This window comes from Schistocerca piceifrons, chromosome 8 (genome assembly GCF_021461385.2).
Source record: "Schistocerca piceifrons isolate TAMUIC-IGC-003096 chromosome 8, iqSchPice1.1, whole genome shotgun sequence".
In the NCBI taxonomy this organism is placed as follows: domain Eukaryota; kingdom Metazoa; phylum Arthropoda; class Insecta; order Orthoptera; family Acrididae; genus Schistocerca; species Schistocerca piceifrons.
Genome location: NC_060145.1, coordinates 24,255,093 through 24,278,176, shown reverse-complemented (window position 1 = coordinate 24,278,176; position 23,084 = coordinate 24,255,093). Strand labels below are relative to the sequence as shown.

Here is a 23,084-nt window from a genome sequence, read left to right as displayed (position 1 = left end):
AGGGAAAATGATAAACAAAGGTGGTGTACAATAAAAAATGAGTTAGTGTGTGTTGTCAAAGATGAGAGCACTTGTCTCAGATGGGCAGAGCTATCAAAATAACGGTTTAGACCTTTAGTTCTTTTTCACTATTCCAATCACAGTTCCTGAAAATTCCATCAACCTTTAATTCTTCATTTGTGTGGCCATACTGTCCGTAGTTGCTTTATAATTCTTGACGGTATTTTTGTTCTGTCGTTGCAACTACAAAAATTCGTGTCCCCCCCGCCCCCCCCCCCCCCTCCCTACCAGACACGTTTCGCTTTATTGAGGTAAAGCATCATCAATGGTCCGTAATTAAGTTATTTATATTTTGATTTGGTTTTAGATCAAAAAACAGTTTGTTAAGAATAAGTTGATTTGTACTTAGTGATTTTTGGTTGATTTCTCGCTTACATCAGGAAATGCCATCTGCTAGCACGTCGTTGTGTTTCTGTGTTAGATACTGATAATTTTGGTCTAATTTTTAGTTTTTCTGCAACATTATGCATTTCTTATGTTTTTTCACAACACACTTTTATGCACACCACTGTACTCTTTTTGTTTTTGTACTTCTAAGTATGTGTTGTGGTCTGTGTTTTGTAGTGGTGCCAACATAACCTTCCCACTACTTTGGCTTTGGCCTTCAACTTTTAGGTTATTGTATGCATGTAATTGTATTTCATTATGTTTCGGTGTATTTATGTACTGTGTAAGAGTAGGGAAGGAGAGGTGCAGAGGTTGTGAGAAGATATACGTTGAAATGACTAGCAGGACATTTGACACAGGATGTAAAGAACACATCAGAGCATTTAAATATGGTACAAATCATTCAATATTTGTGGATCATCTAAAGCATAAACACCAGAGACCAAGCAGTATTGAAAACGATATGAATATCATAAAAATCAGTACAGACAAAGACCACCTCCCTTTCAAAGAAAATTTCCACATACAAAAAGCATTAACACAAAATAAACAGGTGCTCAATGACCAAATAAATATTGGAAACCAGACCCTATACAAAATATCTGATGAAATTACATGAAAAAGAAGAGAGCCTTTTCCATCCTTCATCCCCTCCCATTCTCCCACAATCTGCCCCCCCCCCCCCCTCCACTCATAATTTAATTCCACTTCTCACTCCTCACCATCTCGTCTAACTCACATTGCTAAACACTTATGTCCATTCATCATGGTTTCTCCCTCTCCTACAAAAAAAAGTTCCCTTCATCACTATCCATTCCCTACTCTTACACAGTACATAAATACACAGAAATATAATTAAATAGAATTTCACACATACAATAACCTAATGTAAAAAAAAGTTGTAGGGCAAAGACAAATAGTGGAAAGGTTATGTTGGCACCACTATAAAACACAAACCACAATATGTACTGAGCAGTACAAAAACAAACAGAACACAGTAATGTGCCTGAAAGTGTGTTATGAAAAACATAAGAAACGCATAGTGTTGCAGAAAAACTAAAATTTAGACCAAAATTATCAGTGTCTAACACAGAAACACAACAATGTGCTAGCAGACGGCATTTCCTTATGTAAGTGAGAAAACAACTGATAATCACCATAAGTACAAATCAACTTATTCTTAATGAACTGTTTTTCAATCTAAAGTCAAATCAAAATGTAAATAACTTAGTTACAGACCACTGATGATGCTTTGTCTCAATAAAGCAAAATGCATCTAGTGAAAAAAATCACCCATTTTTGTAGTTGCAACAACGGAACAAAAATACCTTCAAGAACCCATCAACTTTGTATTTTGTTCCTCTACATCTGAAAGTCTGTGATTCAGCAAACATCTGGAAGTCTGTGATTCTGGAATGCTTGCTTCATTTGACCCATATTCATTTCCCGTTACTATCGAATGTAGATGCATTTTCTAAGCTCTTGAGAAAATTCAATGTCAGTCATAAGATCTATGCCAGTTTTTATTCTACCCTTCGTTTTTTAATCACTGTGTGGAATCATTTCATTTTACAGAGCAATGAAAAGCCGAAACCAGCTCCACGGTCAAAAATGTCTCCGGGGGAAGACACCTATCCAGAACTGCCTGAACTCCCTGCTGTGCCAACGGACAGTTTTCCGCCTGCGCCGTCAGCACCAGGTCCTTCAGATGACATTGATTTTGATGATTTAACACGGCGCTTTGAAGATCTGAAGAAGAAGAAGTAATTGTATAACTCGAGCATTAACTCTGTTTCCAGGTACTGTTTGCCTCATAATGAAACAGTGTGTCAGATCTTTGTGCTTACAGAGTAATAAAACCTCTTAAAATCAAAAGGCCTTTTTGTATTATAAAAGTGGTTAAACACAAAGTACTTTCATTTATTTTGTGTTTTGTTGTTATTGACAGAACCATAAGAATTGCATAGTAATAGTACAGTTGAGATGTGACTGGAAAAAGATTGAAAATAGAAGCAAGAAAGAAAGAAAATAATATTTGTACACTGCTATAAAACTGAATTTAAAATATCTTCTTTTATGGCTTGTTTGTTCTTCCCCATGACCTTTCTTTGGGGTTTATGATGACTGATCGCTAAAACAAAATACTTGTACAAAATATATTTTTCTGCTGTTAATTTTCTTTATGCTAGCAACACTGTGAATCTGCATTTGAAATGTAACAGTGCTAATCAACAAAGTTGTATCATCTGGAGACATTTTCTGAGTGCTGTACTGTGCTTGTAAATAAAATTTTAAATATTTTTAACAAGAGTTATCCTATTATAATGTGTTTTGTATTTTTGTTCCAGAACTGAATGAGTTGTTATATGTGAATTGCTACTCAAATATGTAACAAATGAAAGCACATTCTGTGCATTATTATTAGCTACTGCTGTTATGACTCAGTGTACACATACATTTACGTACATATGTGCGAGGGGGGGGGAGGGGGGAGAGAGTGAGAGAGAGAGAGCTTGTTTTTTGATTTCTCAAAATCCACAATCCGCTCACACCCAGTGCTGTTCTTCGTACGTACATTCTCAGAAATCTCTTTCTAAAATTAAATTGAGACTTGTTTTGGCAATGAATTATATCTTTGCATCTGCTTCGTAGCCCTTCCTTGCTTGTTCCATTGTGTATTATTTTTCCAGGATGAGATTTTCACTCTGCAGTGGAGTGTACACTCAAATGAAACTTCCTGCCAGACTGAGACTTGAACTCAGGACTTTTGCCTTTCGCAGACAAGTACTCTACCAACTGAGTTACCCAATTGAAAAGTATTATTCTGACACAGCATCTTTTGTTTCACTAAACTAAATAAATTCATCATGACAGCATTCCACATTGTTACTTCTGATAACTTCCACAGCAACCTAGGCATTTATGTTACATCTGCAAGGCAAATATTTTATGAGAAATGTTTATCTTCTGCCCCAAGAAAATGGATCCTATAACTTTTTAACAAAGAATTGGTGTGTTTCATCTTGTGGTACCATGCCATTGACTTACTGCTATTCTCAGCAATATGGAACACTTTCCAAGTACTTCTGCCAGTTGCATTTCAGCAAAAAAATTGTATCCATATTCTTTTAAACACCCAAGAAATGTCTGTACTATAGTTCCTCTGTTCTTTTCTTTTAGAGGCTTTTTTGGTGCACGGGTTCATGGTTTCAAATTACCCATTACATATATAACTGTTTAATGAAAAATAGTTCTTGGTGTTTCTTGATGCCTGTTAGATCAGATCTTAAAGACTGTTGATTATTTTTTCAGTGTCTATGGATACCTTTTGACTTCTCCTTTGACCATGAATATTCCCTTTCCCCCCTCTTGAAGTTTGGAACCCTGTTTCACTAACTCATAAGTTTCTCTACAAACAGAAATAAGCAGGTTTTGAATGTCTGCAAGTGCTTGTCCATTTTCATGTATAACACTTCCAAACTTCATACTTGTTGCCATTTGTAATCAATGTTACTATTTGGAATCATTTTTAAGCACAAATGTAGTCTGAAGAATTGTGGCAGATCACTTACACGACAAGAGGGAGCATGCCTTCCATTTTTATTAGATTTGTATCTTTATATCTAACCATGTTGTATATACCTCATCTTCACTTATCACAGAAAGTACGATATGAGAGAGGGTGGGAGTGGAGGGGGGGGGGGGGGGGACTTAGAGATGCTTTAGGCAAATAAATATCATCTGCAGGCCGTATTTCAGTTTCATATATTGGCAGAAAAAAAAAATTACATAATGGAAAGCTTCACTCAATTTGTTAAATCATAGAGTACTGTTCTGTTCTGTTCATTTCCGCACTCTAAGTCTAGGTGTCTCCATACCTTGACAGTTATTTATTTCTGAGATATCCATATAGCAGGATCTTCTAGATGGACAAAGTGAGTTGTTGTAGCAGTTTATATGCTGGGCTCATACTTGGGAAAAAGCAGGATTCAAACTTCCCCCAAACATCCTGATTAGGTTTTCTGTAGTTCCTTTAAATCACTTAAAGCAAATGCTGACATTTTTCCTTCGAAAAATACACAAATCATTCCCTATGTGATCCTTATCAGTCCGAGCTTGTGCTCTATATGTAATGATCTTGTTGTAAATGGTAACCTTCATTTTCAATTTTGCTCTATATTTCATCCATTTCAAACTGAATTGATTGGACATTGATCAGACAGAACATTATGACCACCTACCTAACAGCTGATATGTTTGTCTTTGGCACGAATAACAGCGGCAGCATGTCGTAGCATGGAAGCAATGAGGCCTTGGTAGACTGCTGGAGGGAGTCGGCACCACATTTGCACACAGAAGTCACCTAATTCCCATAAATTCTGGGGAGGAGGGCAATGAGCTCTGATGACATGTTCAGTCACACCCCAGATGTGTTTGATAGGGATCAGATCTGGTGAGTTGTGGGGAGGCGGTGCAGCATATCAATTGGAACTCATCGTTGTGTTCCTCAAACCAGTCCATCACACTCCTGGCCTTGTGACATGGTGCAGTATCTTGTTGAAAAATGCCACTGCCATTTGGAAACATGATTGTCATGAAGGGAGTACATTGTCTACAACCCATATATGATACCCCTTGGCTGTCTTGGCACTTTGCATAAGCTTCACAGGATCCACAGATGCCCACGTGAATGCTCCCTAGAGCATAATGGAGCCACCACCACCTTGTCTCCATCCCACAGTACAGGTGTCAAGGAACTGTTCCCCTGTAAGACAACTGATTTGCGCCCTCCCATCGGTACGATGATGAAAGTATCCAGATTCATCAGACCGTAGTGTGCTCCGTCACTGCACCAACATTCAGTGGCGATGGTCACGTGCCCATTTCTGTTGTAATTGCTAATGTTGTTGTGCTAACATGGGCACATTCATGAATTGTCGGCTGTGGAGGCCCATCATTAGCAGTGTTCGATGCACTGTGTGTTCAGACACACTTGTAGTCTCCCCTAGCATTAAAGTCTGATATCTGTTCTGCCACAGCTCTCCGCCTGACCAGTTTTATCAGTCTACCCAGCTTATGATGCCTGACATCTGTGATGGGGGGTGGTTGCCCAACCCTACAATGTCTGAATGTGATTTCACCTTGGTGTTGTCAAGTGTTGAAGACACTTACCGCAGCACTTCTTGAACACCTGGCATGTCATGCTGTTTCCAAAATGCCTGCGCCAATCCACCGGACCATCACAATCTGCCCTCAGTCAGACTCAGATAGATCGTACGTCTTCCCCATTCCACATATTAACAGCATGCTCATTGATACTACATGCTCTGTACCTATGTCTGACTAGCAGTCGTTCCTCACCAGATGATGCTGCTATTGCCTTGACGGGTTTATTTCGAAAGTAGCTCAGTGGTTACAATGTTCTGGCTGATCAATGTATTTTGACCATTACATCTGTGACTTTTTAAGTCAGGCATTACATGGTGACTATGGATATGAAAATAATTATAATGGATAGATCATTATACGATTCTGATCTGTGCAAAATATGCAACCGAAAGGGTTAGTGCAGCAGTTAGCACATTAGACTCATATTCGGGAGGATGATGGCTCAAACCCCCATCTGGCCATTCAGATTTAGGTTTTCCATGATTTCCCTAAATGGTTTAAGGCAGTTGCCTGGATGGTCCTTCGAAAGGGCATGACTGCGTTCCTTCTCAATCCTTCCCTGATATGAGTTTGTGTTCCAAGTGTAATGACCACATTGTCAGTAGGACATTAGGCACTAATCTCCTCCTCCAAAATGTGCTGAGTAGCTTCATTCTGACCTCAAGCATATTGTGAAACTCCATGAACCACATTCAGATCTTAACAAATTCGTGCTTTGTAGTATGTGATAGTACTCATGTTTGCAGTGGTCACACCGTGGTCTTTTTATTGTATATGTGTTCTGGCCCTGTTACCTGCCCACAAAGAATAAAATAAGGTAGAAAAAAAGTGCTCTGTTTTTATTGCAGGATTGTTGAAGATATGCTAAATGTGTGACACTGTTACCCAAACCAGCTTTACTGGAGCACAGCTATAAATTTGTGGTCAAAGCCTTTAATTTTTCCAGGTGAACTCAATTCTCTTATTCTTTTTCTTGGATTCTCTCACCTCTATTAAAATATCTCTCTTTTATATTCCATTTTCTTTCCAACAGATAATATATACAAGGGCTATTCAGAAAGTAGGGAACGTTTCCGTCTGACGCCGCTAGGCGCGCGCCAGTCGCTTATATTTTGGTATGTGTGTGCTCGGCAGCTCTGTCGGCATCCATCCGTCACAACAGGAACATCTCTGCGCATCTGGTTTTTACAGTATTTGAATTTGAAATGTGCCCTGCAATCGAAAATCCTGCCAGTTGTGAGGTGCGGTCTGTGATACTGTTTTTGTTGGCATAAAACCTAAAACCCATAGAAATTATCTTTAACTGTGAGAAGTGCATGGAAACAACGTAATGAGTGACTGTTCCGTGTGGAAATGGTGCATTCAGTTTAAAAATGGCCGAACCAACATTCGTGATGAAGAAAACAGCCCGAGCATTGTGCCTGACGATCTTGTCGCTAAAGTTGATGAAACGATTCATGAAAATTTTTGCTTCACAATAATGGAGCTTTCACTTTATTTTCCACAAGTTTCACGGACTTTGTTGTTTGAAATTGTCACTCAAAATCAGGCTACCATGAATTTTGTGCACGATGGGTGCCCGAAATGCTTACAGAGCACCGTAAAGAACAGCAAATGGGACCAACATAGACATTTCTGGAGGTCTACCACAAACATGCTGATTCATTACTGGATCGAATCGTAACCGGTGACGAGACTTGGGTGCAACACGTCAATTGCGAGACAAAATTACAGTCCATGGAGTGGGAGCACACGAGATCCCCCCCAAAACCAAGAAAATGATTGCAAACCTTGTCAGCAATTAAGTTGATGGTGACAGTGTTTTGGGATAGGCAAGGTGCATTTCTTATCAATTTTCTCGAACATGGACCAACCATAAACTTTGTTTTTGCATGACAATGCCCAACCTCACATGGCAAACTGCACTAAAGAACTCCTTAATTCATTCAAATGGGAAATTTTCCCTCATCTGCCCTACAGCCTCGATCTTACTCCAAGCAACTTCCACTTGTTTCACGAGATAAAGAACTGTCTTGCAACACAGCACTTTATGACAGGGAACTCCAGGCGGGCATGACTCACTGGCTCAAGTCTCGGGTGGCAGAATTTTACATCGAAGGTTTTTCAAACCTTGTCCACTGCTGTGATAAGTGCCTCAGTGTGTTTAGTGACTGTGGACTAGTAGTATGTCAGTCGCTCTTTCAGATGTATATAATAAAATGTATTTCTTGTACTAAGTTTTTTTTTTAAAAAAAAAAATGCAAACATGTTCCCTACTTTCTGAATAGCCGTTGTATTTTCAGAATTAGTTTTTCCTGGTGGAATGTGTGCCGTTTTGAAATTCACTACCAGTTTAAAATTGTTTGCTGTACCAGAACTTAAACCTAGAATCGCACCTTTCACAGGGAATTTTCTTACTGACTGATTTGTCTAGGCACGAGTCATTTACTACCCTCACAGTTTGTTTTTCTAATACCTCTCTCCTGCTTCCCAAAATTCTCAGAATGTCTCCTGCATATCATGCTGGACTAGAAGTCCTGGTAGAAAGTATACCATGGAGAAATGGCTTAGCCATAGCATGGGGGATGAAGCTTTCGTTCTGCAACAGAGTGTGTGCGCTTGTGCACCATTTTGAAATTTCATTAGAACTGTATACCAGACCAGAACTCTTACCCATACCCTTGACTTTTCTCAGTAATGCCTATACTGACGGGGCTGTCCAGACAGAGTTCACAGTGCACCCCCTCAGTGCTTGGAAATTGGGAAAGAACAACTGGCTGTATTGAATCTGTGAGGACGGGTTAGTGTCAGTCCGAGCATTGCCTGTGAGAGGCAAAATTCTGTGTGTGAGAAATAGTGTAGCACACATTTTTAATCTCCGGGTAAGTTTTCGATTAGATCGATAAAAAAAAGGGGCAACGTGAGAAAACTGGTATAAAAGTGAAGGAGATGTGTAAACTTTTGGAGCCAGTAGCTCCTCCTCCTGGCAGAAGGGTTGAAGGGGAAGGAAGAGAGATGAAGGAAAAGGACTGATGGGCTTTAGAAAATGGAGGGAGTTACAGAAAAGCCACCCAGAACTCCTGGTCAGGGGGGACTTACCAGATGATACGAGAGCTTTTAGATGTCTCTTCTCCCACTGTCATATGTTGTGTGGATTTTTTTACTTATGCAGTTGTATTATAGCTTAAAAAATTGATGATTTTCATGGATGAAGTTCAATGTGTGGCTGATGGAGATATGTAGAAGTGGAAAAAACTATCCACCCTTTCGGAACTGTTAGTTCCTTCTTCAGAGAACAAAGAGGGAAGGGAGGAAAGAACTGTTGTTGTGGTCTTCAGTCCAAAGACAGGTTTAATGTAGCTCTCTATGCTAATTATTCTGTGCATGCATCTTCATCTCTGCTAACTATTGCAACATACTAATCCACTTGAATCTGCTTACTGTAGCCAAGCCTTGATCCCTGTGTAAAATCTTCCCCTCCCCCCAACTCTCTCTCTCTCTCTCTCTCTCTCTTTCTCTCTCTCTCTCTCTCTCTCTCTCTCTCTCTCTCTCCCCCCCTCCCTCCCCCCCCCTGTCCCCCCTTTCAGCATTTGTTACCAAATTGATGATTCCTTGATGCCTTAGGATGTGTTCTGTCAACTGGTCCCCCCTCTCAGCCAGATTGTGCCATAATTTTTGTTTCTCCCCAATTTGATTCAGGACCTCCTCATTAACTTTCTGATCTACCCAGCTCCTATTCATCATTCTGCTATAACACCACATTACAAAAGCTTCTATTCTCGTCTCATCTGTACTGTCTTTTATCCATGGTTCACTTCAAAACAAGGCTACTCAGCAGACAATACCTTCAGAAAGGCCTTTCCAACAATTAAAATTCATCTGCAGATTTAAAAATTTATCTTTTTCAGAAATGATTTTCCCACTATGCTGTTGTATATTTAGAGAATTTGCAGTACTATAAAATTGTAGTGAAACACAGGAATATTTGCAGATAATTGACATTTGTTGCAAGTATTGGCAGTTGACCCTCAAATAAACAAACATATTGCACAAAGTTAGGCATAAAGACTCATTATTGTATGATTGTGCAATTGTCAATCAATCACTGGAGACAATCACATCTATTAAAACCTTGTTCAACCATTACTTGAGAACTGCCCATCAACATAGGGCACTTACTGGGTAGGATTGAGAGATAAGAAGAGTAGCATGTTTTGTCACAGGTCCTTTAGTAAGCATGAAAACATCATGGGGTCGTTCGCCCAACTCCAGTGGCAGACACTAAAAGAGCAGCATTGTGCATCATGATATAGTTTATGATAATATTCTAAGAGTGTATGTTAACAGATGATTCATCCAATATATGCCTTATTCCTAAGTATATTTTGTGAAAAGAGTTTCAAGTTCATTTGGTTGTATACCAACAGTCATTCTTCCCATGCACCATTTGCAGTTAGAACAGTAAAGTTGGGAAAGAACAGTAGTACATAAAGTATCCTTTGCCACACACCATAATGTGTTTTGCCTAGTATAGATATAGATGTATATGTAGAGATATGAATATAATAGAGGGAAACATTCCACGTGGGAAAAATATATCTAAAAACAAAGATGATGAGGCTTACCAAACAAAAGCGCTGGCAGGTTGATAGACACACAAACATACACACACAATTCAAGCTTTGACAACAAATGGTTGCTTCATCAGGAAAGAGGGAAGGAGAGGGAAAGGCGAAAGGATGTGGGTTTTAAGGGAGAGGGTAAGGAGTCATTCCAATCCCGGGAGCGGAAAGACTTACCTTAGGGGGAAAAAAGGACAGGTATACACTCGCGCGCACACACACACACACACACACACACACACACACACACACACACACACGTGTGTATACCCGTCCTTTTTTCCCCCTAAGGTAAGTCTTTCCGCTCCCGGGATTGGAATGACTCCTTACCCTCTCCCTTAAAACCCACATCCTTTCGTCTTTCCCTCTCCTTCCCTCTTTCCTGATGAAGTAACCATTTGTTGCGAAAGCTTGAATTTTGTGTGTATGTTTGTGTTTGTTTCTGTGTCTATCGACCTGCCAGCGCTTTTGTTTGGTAAGTCTCATCATCTTTGTTTTTAGATGTAGATGTAGATTAAAATTGCCAGTCTATATATTGTATTCTCTCTAATTTGCCTGTCATCAGTTATTTTGCTTATCAAATAACAAGCCTTGTCTATTAGCATTTCCTTATTAATTCCCTCAGCATTGCTAGATTTAATAGAGCTACATTCCATTAGCATTGTTTTACTTTTATTGATGCTCATCTTATAAATTCTTTTCAAGACACTCTCCATTTCTGTAAACCGTTCTTTGAAGTCCTTGGCCTTCTCTGATAAAATTACAGTATCATCAGGAAATCTTAAAATTTTAATTTCTTCTCCTTGAACTTTAATTCCCTGTCCACATTTCTCCTTGTGTTCCTTCACACCTTGCTTGGTGTATGTGTTGAATAACATCGGGGATAGTTTACAAACCTGTCTCACTCCCTTCTCAACTAGTGCTTCCTTTTCATGTCCTTCGATTCCTACAACAGCAGTCTGGTGTCCGTACAACTTTTAGATTGCCTTTTGATCCCTATATTTTCTCTCTTCTACCTTTATAATTTCAAATTGTGTATTCTACTCAACATTGTTAAAAGCTTTCACTGAATTTAGAGACATTATAAATGCAAGTTTGCCTTTTCTTCTAAGTCAAGTCATAGCATCAGCATCGCCTAGCAGGTTGCTACGGCTCTCTGGATCCCAAACTGATTTTTCCTGAGGTCAGTTTCTACCAGTTTTCCATTCGTTTGTAAGTCATGTTAATATTTTGCAACCATGACTTTTATTAAACCAGTGGTTCAGTAGTATTTGCACTAGATATTGGAAACAGCTCTGTATACTTGCTTTAAAGTTGCTAGCAGGTCCTATGATGTCATCTCTGAACTCACTAAGTACATGAGCTTGGAGATTCGAATCACAGGTCATTTCAGTTTGTTGCCAGGTACTAATGGATTGTACCAGTATAGAGAGGAAAGCGAGCTGACGAGTTTGCAAGTATAACCAAAGATTCATGGGATTATATATCTGTGTGCGTGGGGATGGGTGGGGGGTGGGGGGCAGCAGCAGTGTCCATATGTGTGCGCATGTGTGCTTGCGTATAGATATATACATAGATATTGATAAATACATACGTATATATTCATTATATAAAACTTTTTTGAAGACTGCTGTAAATTTATTTTATTATTTTATCTTTATTCAGAGAATGTCTTAACAATTACATTGAAATACACACACTTCCAACATATCTGGGTCTGTGACAAGAGTACAAGGAAACAGTACATGAGGATGAAGTGTATTCTCTAAATAGTGATTAGTTATTAAAATAAATTTACAACAGTGTTAAAAAAAAAGTTACAGAAATTGATGATCCGTTACACAACTCACTATTAGCCCATAAACTCATAGTTCTGCGACAAAAAGAATAGGTAAATAGTGCATTTTTTGGTGTCAAAGGGACACCAGCGATACTGATCAATTCCCAATTTTTGTTTGGTGGAGCAAAAATTTTTTCTCACAGTGGAGATGGAATGGACAAGAATACAACTATTTTGTTTGCATTGGATGAAAGTTGTGTGTTTTTCAACTAAAGATAGGACTATAGCATTGACCTTTTTCCAGTTATCAGTCTTCTCTAATGGAGCACAGTGCAATTTTATACATTGCATAACTTAATTTTTGTCTTACGCTCTCTCAAAAAACATAGTTTCGTTAAAGGCCATTTGATCCCAACAATCAGTAATTTCATCCCGTGAGTGCTGCTGTACAACTGCATGATCATTCATTCAACGTACATACTAAGTTACAACTGGTGTCAATCCATTAAGAGAGAATGAGTCAGTGAGTAGGAAGAAACTGCAGCACCATCATTTTCAGACTTGTCATACTTGCAGACCTACAGCAGCGAGGAATGAAGCTGGTATGTACATGTGCAACAGTGGAACCTTGATTTTGAGCGCATGCAACGCTCAATGTCAAACTCATACTTGCTCCATTTCTCATCTCTAATTTACAACTGTCAGCATCTTTCTTCATTGGAATTAGAATTATTACAGTCTGAGGATATTTTGTCTGTCTCATTTATCAAACATACCATGAAAAGCAGTACCACTGTGGTAACAATTATTAAAACTTTAAATTAAAAGGAGTACTCCTGTGTTAATATTTCTAAGGCAGAAAATGTACTAATTTAAATTTGACAGCAGTATTTTGCACTAAAACCTTCAGCAGAACTTGAAGATAGAAATCATTTTTCTAGTGCCAACAAGTACCTCTGATGATTCTGCTGCCTCTGTGATACTTGTAACTTCCTGTTGCATGCCTGATGTTCAGTAGCATACGTTTTTGTGTCTGTAATGTTGTTTGACATTTCAGGACTCCATGGTTGCAGATTTTCATAGATAAAATTAAAGTCACGAAAAGGTAAAAATAATATCCTTGAAGTGAACAGCATTCTGAGTACCTATTGACATTAACAACTGGATTATACGCATTTTGTATTTGGAAAATGTTGTAACCACAACTGTTCTGGTCGCCGAGAATAAATCTTGGTGGGACCAAACAGGAGTGGCCTGTGAACAAACAAACCAATGGGAAAGATGGACACAAACGACGACGGACGACCGATTAAGACCTTACAAACAACAGCATGCAAGAAGCAACGGAGTCACAAGCGACAACCTAACAAATCCACAATGTCCACTCGTATACAGAATGAATGTAAAGTAAACACAGTCTGTAAACAAGATGTCGATAGACTCGTGTGAATATCAGACTGCATCACTGAGTGAGAGGCAGGCACCTAAATACAGGGCAGGGTTTTCACTATTGGCTGCTGGGATCACGTGCTCCACCGTGACGCCCTCATGTTATATGCAGGCCAGGAACGCGCGCAGCCACGGCTGCAGAGACCTCTAGTGGTAATCGAGGTCCATGCCATCTGGTGCGGATTCGAAACCCGCAGTGCTCGGTACCAGATCCCTCCCTCCTGAAACTTGGGCATAGGGGCGGAAATGCCCCAGACGGTGCCGAGGTGGTCAGCAGATGGGAAAAGACCTGGGCTCATCAACTGCCATTGTCGGGGAGGAAGGGACATCCGAGGTGTCCATGACTGCTGACCCAGAGGACAAGGTGGCATAGGGAGCTGCCGATCCACCTGGTGGCGGGGAGGGCCGGTGCCAGGCCCACGGGGAGGCAGCAACCAGGGGCAGTGACGGCGACTCGAGGATCACATCTGTACCCGAAGGAGGTAGCGGAGGAGGAGGAGGAGGCGGCGGCGGGAGTCCTGCGGGGGCACGCGGGCAGAGCTGGTTATGATTGTGGCGCTCCAACCCTTTCAATGTCTGCACTGACGTCACACGCTGCCCATGGGCTGTGAGGACTGTGGCGGGCATCCAACCCCCCTTGCACCCGTACATGCGGGCCCACACAGCCGCACCGGGGGCATAACGCTGGACAGGTGGGAGTGGGGATGGGAGGGGGATGGCATCAGCAAATGGAGCAGGGTCTGCAGCTGTCACCCACGCAGGATCTCCACCGGTCTACACCCATCAATTGGCGTGGTGCAGTAGGTGCTCAAAACCAGGGTGAGGGCCAACGTGGTTGGAGATGTTTCAACTGCTTTCGTCAGCTGTTGTTTAAATGTGCCGACAAGCCTCTCCGCCACGCCATTGGAGGAAGCGTGGAAAGGCGGGGTACGGATATGTGTGATACCGTTGGCCTGACAGAAGTCATGGAAGCAGGATGCCATGGATTGGGGGCCATTATCGGAGGCCAATGTGTGAGGCAGGCCTCCTATGGCGAGAATCTGTCCCAGGGCTGTGAGTGTGGCCTCTGTGGTGGTGGACGCCATGCAGACAACATATGGGTATTTGGAGTAGGCATCAATGATAAGTAACCACATGGGCCCCAAAAATGGGCCTGCAAAATTGAGATGGATGCAATCCCATGGCCAGCGAGGCCCAGGCCAGGGTGCAAACAACTGATGGGGGCTTGCCTGTTGACGTGCACACACAGTGCACCCGCGGACCAGGCAGTCAACATCGCCATCGATGCCGGGCCAATACACATGCCGGCGAGCCAAAACTTTCATACAGGACGTACCCCAGTGCCCGTGGTGTAACAAACTGAGCACTTGATGCTGCAAATCTGGAGGGATGACCACCCAATGGGTATCGGACTCCGTGGCCAACAGAAGGACATTATTGACCATGGAGAGCCTGTGGGACAGATGGTGCCAGGGACTGAAATCAGTCGGCATCCGACGAGTAATATAGGAGGGCCACCCGTGAACTACGTAGCAGAGAACCTGCCGCAAGATAGGGCCTCGGCATGTAGCTGTGGCAATGTGAGCAACCATAAGAGGCAGACCATCCAATGCATCCTGGTGGGCAGAATCAATGTAGAAGCAGAGGTTCCTCCTGTTGGTCAAACGCAGGACCGGAGCCTGCCAGGAGACGTACAAAGTGTCTGTGTTAGCATGGCAGGCAGTGGACTTATACCGTATGGTGTAAGTGTAATTTCGTAAAAATAACGCCCAGCACTGGAGACATTGAGCCGTTCGCTCTGGAAGGTGAGAGTGGGGTCCAAAAAGCGTAACTAATGGTTTATGGTCCATCAGGAGGGTGAACTTTCCCCCAAAGAGATACATGTGGAATTTTTGGACGGCGAACACAATCGCCAGGGCCTCCTTTACAATCTGGGAGTAGTTCATTGTGCGGGGTTAATGTCTTAGATGCATAACTGATGGGCTGTTGAGAGCCATCGGCATTCCGATGTGCGAGGACGGCTCCAATGCCGTATGCCTATGCATCAGCTGCCACAACCATGGGGCTATCCGGAGAGAAGGGAGTAAGGCAAGGGGTGAACTTCGGCATTGCCTTTAAATGAAGAAAAGCCTGGTCACAGGCAGGAGTCCAATCAAAAGGCACCCCTTTGCGATGCAAGTGATTGAGGGGTTGAGCAACGGAGGCAGCCTGGGGTAAGAACTTTAAGTAATAAGTAACCTTGCCCAAAAACACCTGGAATTCAGGTAAGTCCTCGGGACGAGGAAGGGCCTCAATGGCCGCGACATTACGATCCGAAGGGCGAGTGCCATCTTTGCTTAGCCAGTGGCCTAAGTAGTCCACTTCCGCTTGAAAAAAACACCACTTGCCCAGCCGACTGAGTAAACCTGCAGATCGCAGAGCATGAAATAAGGTGCTGAGGTTTTGCAAATGTTCCTGGCGGGAACGCCCGGTGACCAAGATGTCATCCAGATAATTCACGCATGTGGGGACAGGCTGTGTAAACCGCTCCAGGAACCGATGGGAAATGGCCAGCACCGAAGAGACACCAAATGGAAGGCCCTTGTACTTGTACAATCTGAAAGGTCCATTGATAACCAAGATGTTCTGGGAATCAGCATCCAAGGGTAACTGGTGGTGTGCCTCAGCCAGGTCGATCGTTGAAAAGTACTCTCCCCCGGCATGGTTGGTGAGAAGGTCTTCCTGTCAGGGACAGGGGTAAATGTCTACGAGAGACTGAGCATTGACAGTAGTGCCGAAGTCTCCACACAGCCCATTGGACCCATTGGGTTTCCGTATGACCACCAGTGGTGTCGCCCTGGCACTGTATGTCACAGACTCCAGAACGACAGCGGTCTGGAGCCGATCAAGTTCCTGCTCGACTGCCAGCCGTAAGGCCACTGGAAGGGTCAGGCCCAGTAAAAGCGAGGCTGCGTATCTGACCAAAGTGTGATGTGTGCCTGAAATTTGGAAGCACATCCGAGATCCGTTGCAAACGAAGACACAAAAATGGAGCACAGATTGTCCAAGTCCTGAAAAGGAGTATCAGTGGAAATGATCTTAACTTCATCGGAAATTGAAAAGCGAAACAGTTCAAACACATCCAGGTCAAAAATATTCGAGGCCGACGGAAACTTCGACAACAAAGAGGGTAAGGAGCCGGGGAACGTGCTCGTACGTCGTCTGGATGACGAACTGTCCACGAAGGGGAATGGAACCGTCGCCACAGGCGACCGAATGCCGAGAGGGAGGTGACAACTCAGGAGAGCCCAGTCGGGTATATGTTGCCATATTTATCGGGGAGACGGTGGCCCTAGTGTCGACCAGAAAACTGACATCCCCAGTGAAAAGGCAGAGCGTGAGGAAAAGCTTCTGCACAGACGGGTCATCCTGTGGGATGACCGACTGCAGAGCTTGGGTGGTATCTTGAGGCCCAGGAGGGGTAGGACTGAAGCGAGTCGAGTGACTATGACAAACCGATCAGACGTGGCCCTCCTTGTTACATGGCATGCACGTTTTCCAACGGTGGCGACAATTAGCTCGAGAATGTGCGGGGAAGCAGTGCGGGCATGGTGGAAGCGGGCTGTGTGGCCAGCGATGAGGGGCGACCAGAGGTGCCGGTGCCACAGCTGTGTCGGACAGACAGAGAGGGGAGTCCCTACGGTGCTGGCCTCTGTCAGCTGGGCCAGGTCGACATTGCGAGGGCGGAACCTGCTGAGACACATCGATCACTGCCACTTGCGGCCATGCCGTAAGACCCTCCTTAGCCGCTTGAGCAATTTCAAAGGGGTGGGCAATGTGGAGAATCTCTTCCAAGGAGGGGTTATTGAGTTTCAGTGCTGTAGTGTAGACCTCGGGATTGGGAGCCAGCTGAACCACCACATCCCGGATCAGGGAGTCTGCATATGGAGCCTTACACTGCTGATTGTGCAATCGCATAGACGGCTGAGACCCTGCAAGTCCGTGACCCAGGAACGGTACAATTGACCAGGCTGTTTACGGTACTGGTGGAACTCCAGCCGAGAGGCAACCACGTGGTAGCGTTGTGAATAGTAGTTTGTCAGCAAAAGGCGTATCTCCTGCAAAGAGAGAGCCACAGTATCGGACAATGGTGTCAATGTGCGGAGAAGAAAGAACGTGTCTGGGGAGGAACAAGACAAAAACGACGACCACTGCAAGGAGTCTTCTGTGACTTGCAAAGTCGTGAAATGTTGTTTCAGCCAATGTAAGTATGTTTCCCAGTCTTCTTTAGCGTCATTAAATGGGGGGAATGACGGCGGATGTGAGAAAGCGTCGGACACCCGAGGACTCTGAAGCTGTTGTTGCAGTGCGTCCCTCTTATCAACTTTGTCCGGTAGCAATGGAAGAGACTGTTGTAAGGTGTCTAACTGGAGCTGCTGCTGATGCTGCTGCATGAGCTGCTGCTGTTGCTCCAGAAGATGGACCAACGTGAAGTTGGTCCATCTTCTGGAGCAACAGCAGCAGCTCATGCAGCAGCAGCAGCTCCAGTTAGACACCTTACAACAGTCGCTGCCATTGCTACCGGACAAAGTTGATAAGAGGGACGCACTCCAACAACAGCTTCAGAGTCCTTGGGTGTCCGACGCTTTCCCACATCCGCCGTCATTCCCCCCATTTAATGACGCTAAAGAAGACTGGGAAACAACTACCACTGTTTACCTCATCACCAAAATGTTGTAACCACAACTGGAACGGTCATGGGTTGCTGAGGCCGAAGCACGGCGCTACCAAACGGGAGTGGCCCGCGAACAAACAAACCGACAGAAGGGACGGACACAAACAATGGTGGACGACCGAGCAAGACCTTACGAACAACAACACGCAAGAAGCAACGAGGTCACAAGGGACAACTTAACAAACCCACAACATCCACTCATACACAGAAACAAAGTAAAGTAAACACACTGTCTGTAGGTGAGATGTTGATAGACTCATGCAAATATCAGACTGCATCACTGAGTGATAGGGTACATCGCTATTGGCTGCTGGGACCACATGCTCAATCGTGGTGCCCTCATGTTATACGCAGGCCAGGAACTCGCACAGCCACGGCTTACATTGCGACGGTTGCAGAGACATCTAGTGGTAATTGAGGTCCGTGCTGTCTAGCGTGGATTCGAAACCCGCGGCACTCGGTACCCGGGATGCGGATGGAAGCCTGAGAAAATTTCATCAGGCTTGTAACTGGTTCACAGCCAGCTGCTTCAACCTAAATCTTGCAAAAACTCATGTTATGCAGTACCAAACAAATATCACTTACAGGTACAAGAAATGGAGATCAGTGGACATATTACGAGGCGGTTACTGAAAAAAATGGAATAACATGCCGTGGGTGGAGCTTGTGCAGTATGCATTTCTGCCACTAGGTGTGTGTAGTGCAACTCATTGTCAGTTCAGTGCCACCTGTGTTGTCAGCCTAACTTATTCTGTTCATCTGCAATGATTGTTTCTGCTAGCACAGTTTTGTTCTTGTTTTGTTTTTTATTATGGAAAGTTTAAGTGAACAATCCACAGCTGTGAAATTTTGTTTTCTGCTTGGCAAAAATGCCGCTGATGCTGTTTTAATGTTGAAAACAGCTTACAAAATGATGCTATGGGAAATACTCAAGTGTATGAGTGGTTTGCTCGATTTAAAAATGGTGTTGATTGATGACAAACTTCGTTCTGGACATCCATCAACTGCCCGAATCATTCAGTTTGTTCTTCCATGTCGGACTGTCAATCAATCAATTTATACCTGAATGCACAGAGTTTCCATCATCTTGCTCAGAAGAGAGCCATTTTAAACACATTGGTATATAGAGCAAAAACAGTTTCTGACGAGGACCACTTAAGGTCTGAGATTAACCATTTGAAGTACATGTTCCGAAAGAATGGCTATGGTCTATGCGATATAAAGGCAGCGTTCTCCAAAATAAGGAATCGTGAAAATGCTGCTCACTCACAGGATGAAGCACGGATTGTGGTTCTTCCTTTTTGTGGCATGATTTCCAGCAAAATAGGAAGAGTCCTGTGTAGACAAGGTATAAGACCGATTTTTCGTCATCCTAAGAAAATTAAGGAGATGATGCGCCCTGTTAAGGACAATCTTGGCCTCAGGGTCCCTGGAGTTTATAATATACCCTGTGAGTGTTGAAGCAATTATGTAGGTCAGACGATTCGTACCGTTTCTGACCACTGCGCAGAACACCAATGCCATATTAAAAATAGAGAACTGGAGAAATCGGCATTTGCTGAGCACAGCCTCACGAACAAACATAAAATATTGTTCGATGAAAATAAAATTCTGTCCCATGCCTAACGTACTGGGATTATGTTATTAAGGAGGCTGTTGAAATAAGGATGAGCCAAAAGAACTTTAACCGCGATACCGGATACCATCTGAGCCGTGCATGGAAACGAGTGCTTGATGCAGAGAAGCAGCAGAGACGTTCCTTCCGAGGTTTACATTCCAACAGAAGCGGTGGCGCCACCAGCGCACACAGTGACACCATCTGCGACAGCAGTACGTAATCGCTGACCGATCATAAGCCAACCAATCAGAAGCCGTCCACGGGCTATAAAGAAGCTACAACAGCAGCAGTGAAGAGAGTCAGCTCCTGACGATGATGATGGAGGTAATCGTCGAAAGCTCAAGATTTTATCCAGAACTGACGCGGCAAGAATACCGAGAATGTTTTACATACCTATGCATCCTCTTACCACCACCTATACTATTCCTGTTACTGGCAAAACATATACTATCAAAGGAACAGCCACTTGTGAAACAACACAGCTTTTAAGTAACCACTGTTTGGCCTTAACAACATCAGCATCACTATGACCAAGTTATCCGTTAGAATGAATGGGCATAGGCAGAGGCGACACACAATATCCTGTTGCAGAGCATGCATCATAACATGACGGTTGTGACCTCGTTGCCTGTTTCACCACATAGCCATCTGGATCCCCCCCCCAGACACCATTTTCTCAGAACTTCGTTGGTGGGAACTGATGATATAACATGTCCTTGGTTCTCACCAAGCACCTGGCCTTAATTTACATTAATTTCTTTGGTCTCAACATTTCTTCACAGTAACTATTCCTTTCGTCACTCTCTGTCATTTTCAGATCTATCTATTTTTCGCCGCCACTCCTCCCACTTCTGTCACATACAATTCACTTAGCTTTTCTTTCTTACTAACTCATACACAATGTTTTGGCAGTAATCTCCTTCTTGTGTATTAGCCTGTCTTCCACTTTTAAGCTCTCAGGTTTTCAAATCTCATCTGGTGCAATACCCAGCAATCAGACTTTCCTTCTCATCCTGTCCGGTAAGTCTACCCCGGCTCAGAGTTTTGACCAACTTTTCCAAACTCTACCCCTTTTCCTTAACCTCATCAGTCCTTTACCATCGCCCCTCTTTCTTCCACTTCAACCATTCTGCCATAATACAGAATCACTGGTTCCAAAATCTTGGAAATTTTAATATCTTTTGTATGTGTGTTCTCCAGCCGCCACTTGGTGCGTAGGTATTTCATCTATCCAATAATATTATGTTTTCAAAACTGGTATTGAGTATGAACTATGTATTGTTGCCACTAGTTTATAAAAGTCTTGGTGAGTTTACTGATCTGTTTTGGTATCAGTATGAACCTTAATGAATAATAGCTGATCATCATCATCAACAACAAAGAACAGTTACAACACATACATATAAATGTGAAACTGTACGTTGATGGAGTTGCATGAAGTTATTTAAAGTACACTGGGAGCACCTAAAAATCACCAACTAGATGTTAGATGAAGAAGGAAACTTACATCGGATATAGTACAGGTCAATAAACTTAAAAGTCTTCTACAAAGGCCTCTCTTTCAGCCACATACTGAAATTAATTCTTGCTTGATTCTTTCTTTCCTTTGGTTTGTGCAACAGAAAAACTTCTTTGCCTCCTATATAAGAGAGCAGAATCAGCACAAACCCAATAATTAATTCCAGTTCACTCATTTTGTACTTACAGTCATCTGTGACTGTCCCCAACTCCACCCACTCATATCATGATAACCTAACTAATACACCTAACTTCCAGTTCCATATCAATTTACACCTCTAGATCTTTTCTCAGTGAGAATGACCTCACAATTACAGAAATAACTGCTATACATTGTCCCAGAAGAGAGCCTTACCTGATCATTCTCCCAATACTACACCTCTCCTGAAACTGTCTCCCTTTCCAATCTCAGCAGTGTCCAGACTACCACTTTATATATGCTTAGCAAGACCCATAAACCAATTACCAGAACATTCCATTACAGCTATTTACTGTGTAGCTTCTGAAAGAGTCTCTGATCTTGTGGACCAAAACCTCCAACCTATTGCTCCCAGCCAACACTTTTAAATCAAAGACGTGATACACTTCCTGCATCAACTCTCCTCAGTTCTTGTTCCTTAATACCTCTTGTGCACCAACATCCTCAGTATACAGGTCTTGTTGAACATCATTTGACATCCTCCTTCCTGGCAATTGTTACAAACTATTTTCGTACCAATAATTATGTCTTGTTTAAAGATATCACAAAAAAGATACATTGTACTACTGTGCTACTATCCTGTGCCCACTTGTTCATTTAGAGAAATCCTTTCTTGTTATTGGCTATCTCGAACCTTTGACATGGTTCAATTTCATTAATGACATGACAGAAAGCCCTCTTCCCTCCATTTTTTTCAGAATCTCAGTACCTATAGTCCCATTTGTTTCACCTGATCCTTCCTGGCAAAGTAGGCCACTATTTTAGATGTTGACTTATGTCTGGTGGACCTTTAACAGGCATTTTCTTAACCCAATATTATTTTGCAAACCAAATTAGTGTGTTAGTATATAGCTCATTCAAATTAGCAAAATCCAGCACAGCAGTTTTTCAAACCATTATGTACTTTCCAAAACACTAAAATGTTCATACACCATTCTTTATAAGGCCAACCCCATTCATTCAGAAATGTTGAGTCCATGTACTGCTCTTAAAATGCTAATATCCCCCCCCGCCCCCCAACACACACAGTGAGAGAGAGAGAGACAGACAGACAAGTAAAACATCTGTGACCGACAAGTAATCATATAACATCATGCAGCAAGCTTGCCTGGTAAAGTCTGTGGTTAGTTAGCACCATGACCACACCTCTGTGAGAGTCAGTGGCAGATTAGCACACAAATAACATCTATCTGAGACGTTGGGGGGCCACAACTATTTTGTATTATGTTAGACTCAGTTCTGAGTCTACTTCCAGTCAGTACATATGTAACACCATGTAGAAAAGTCTGTAGTCATCCCTCATACTCTCTTCATGACTCAATTAAGATGCTATCTTTCATGCACTTCTCTTTTCAGTTTATTTGTGAATTACTGCCGCTTTAGACATTTAAACTGTCTACACATTGGATACCTATTATTAGTGTTGTTACATCAAGGAATATAACAGTGTCATAAAGTAAAAGCCACACTTGTAGCAGTATAAGGTTAGAGCTGTGTAGTTGTATACGTCATCCCGGTGAAGAGGATGATGGAAGAACTTACGTGTAAAAGATATTTTTTATGAAAAC

The 23,084-nt window shown here is 42.6% G+C and overlaps 1 protein-coding gene across 1 annotated transcript in view; it reads left to right on the top strand.

Moving 5' to 3' along the window:
• LOC124712561 (IST1 homolog) overlaps positions 1–2,755 on the top strand; it is a 35,122-nt gene extending 32,367 nt beyond the window's left edge. Inside the window, exon 7 of the mRNA XM_047242875.1 lies at positions 2,023–2,755. Coding sequence (XP_047098831.1) covers positions 2,023–2,214 — 192 coding nt within the window. The 3' untranslated portion in view covers positions 2,215–2,755. The remainder of the gene's footprint in view (positions 1–2,022) is intronic.
• Positions 2,756–23,084: the final 20,329 nt, after the last annotated feature.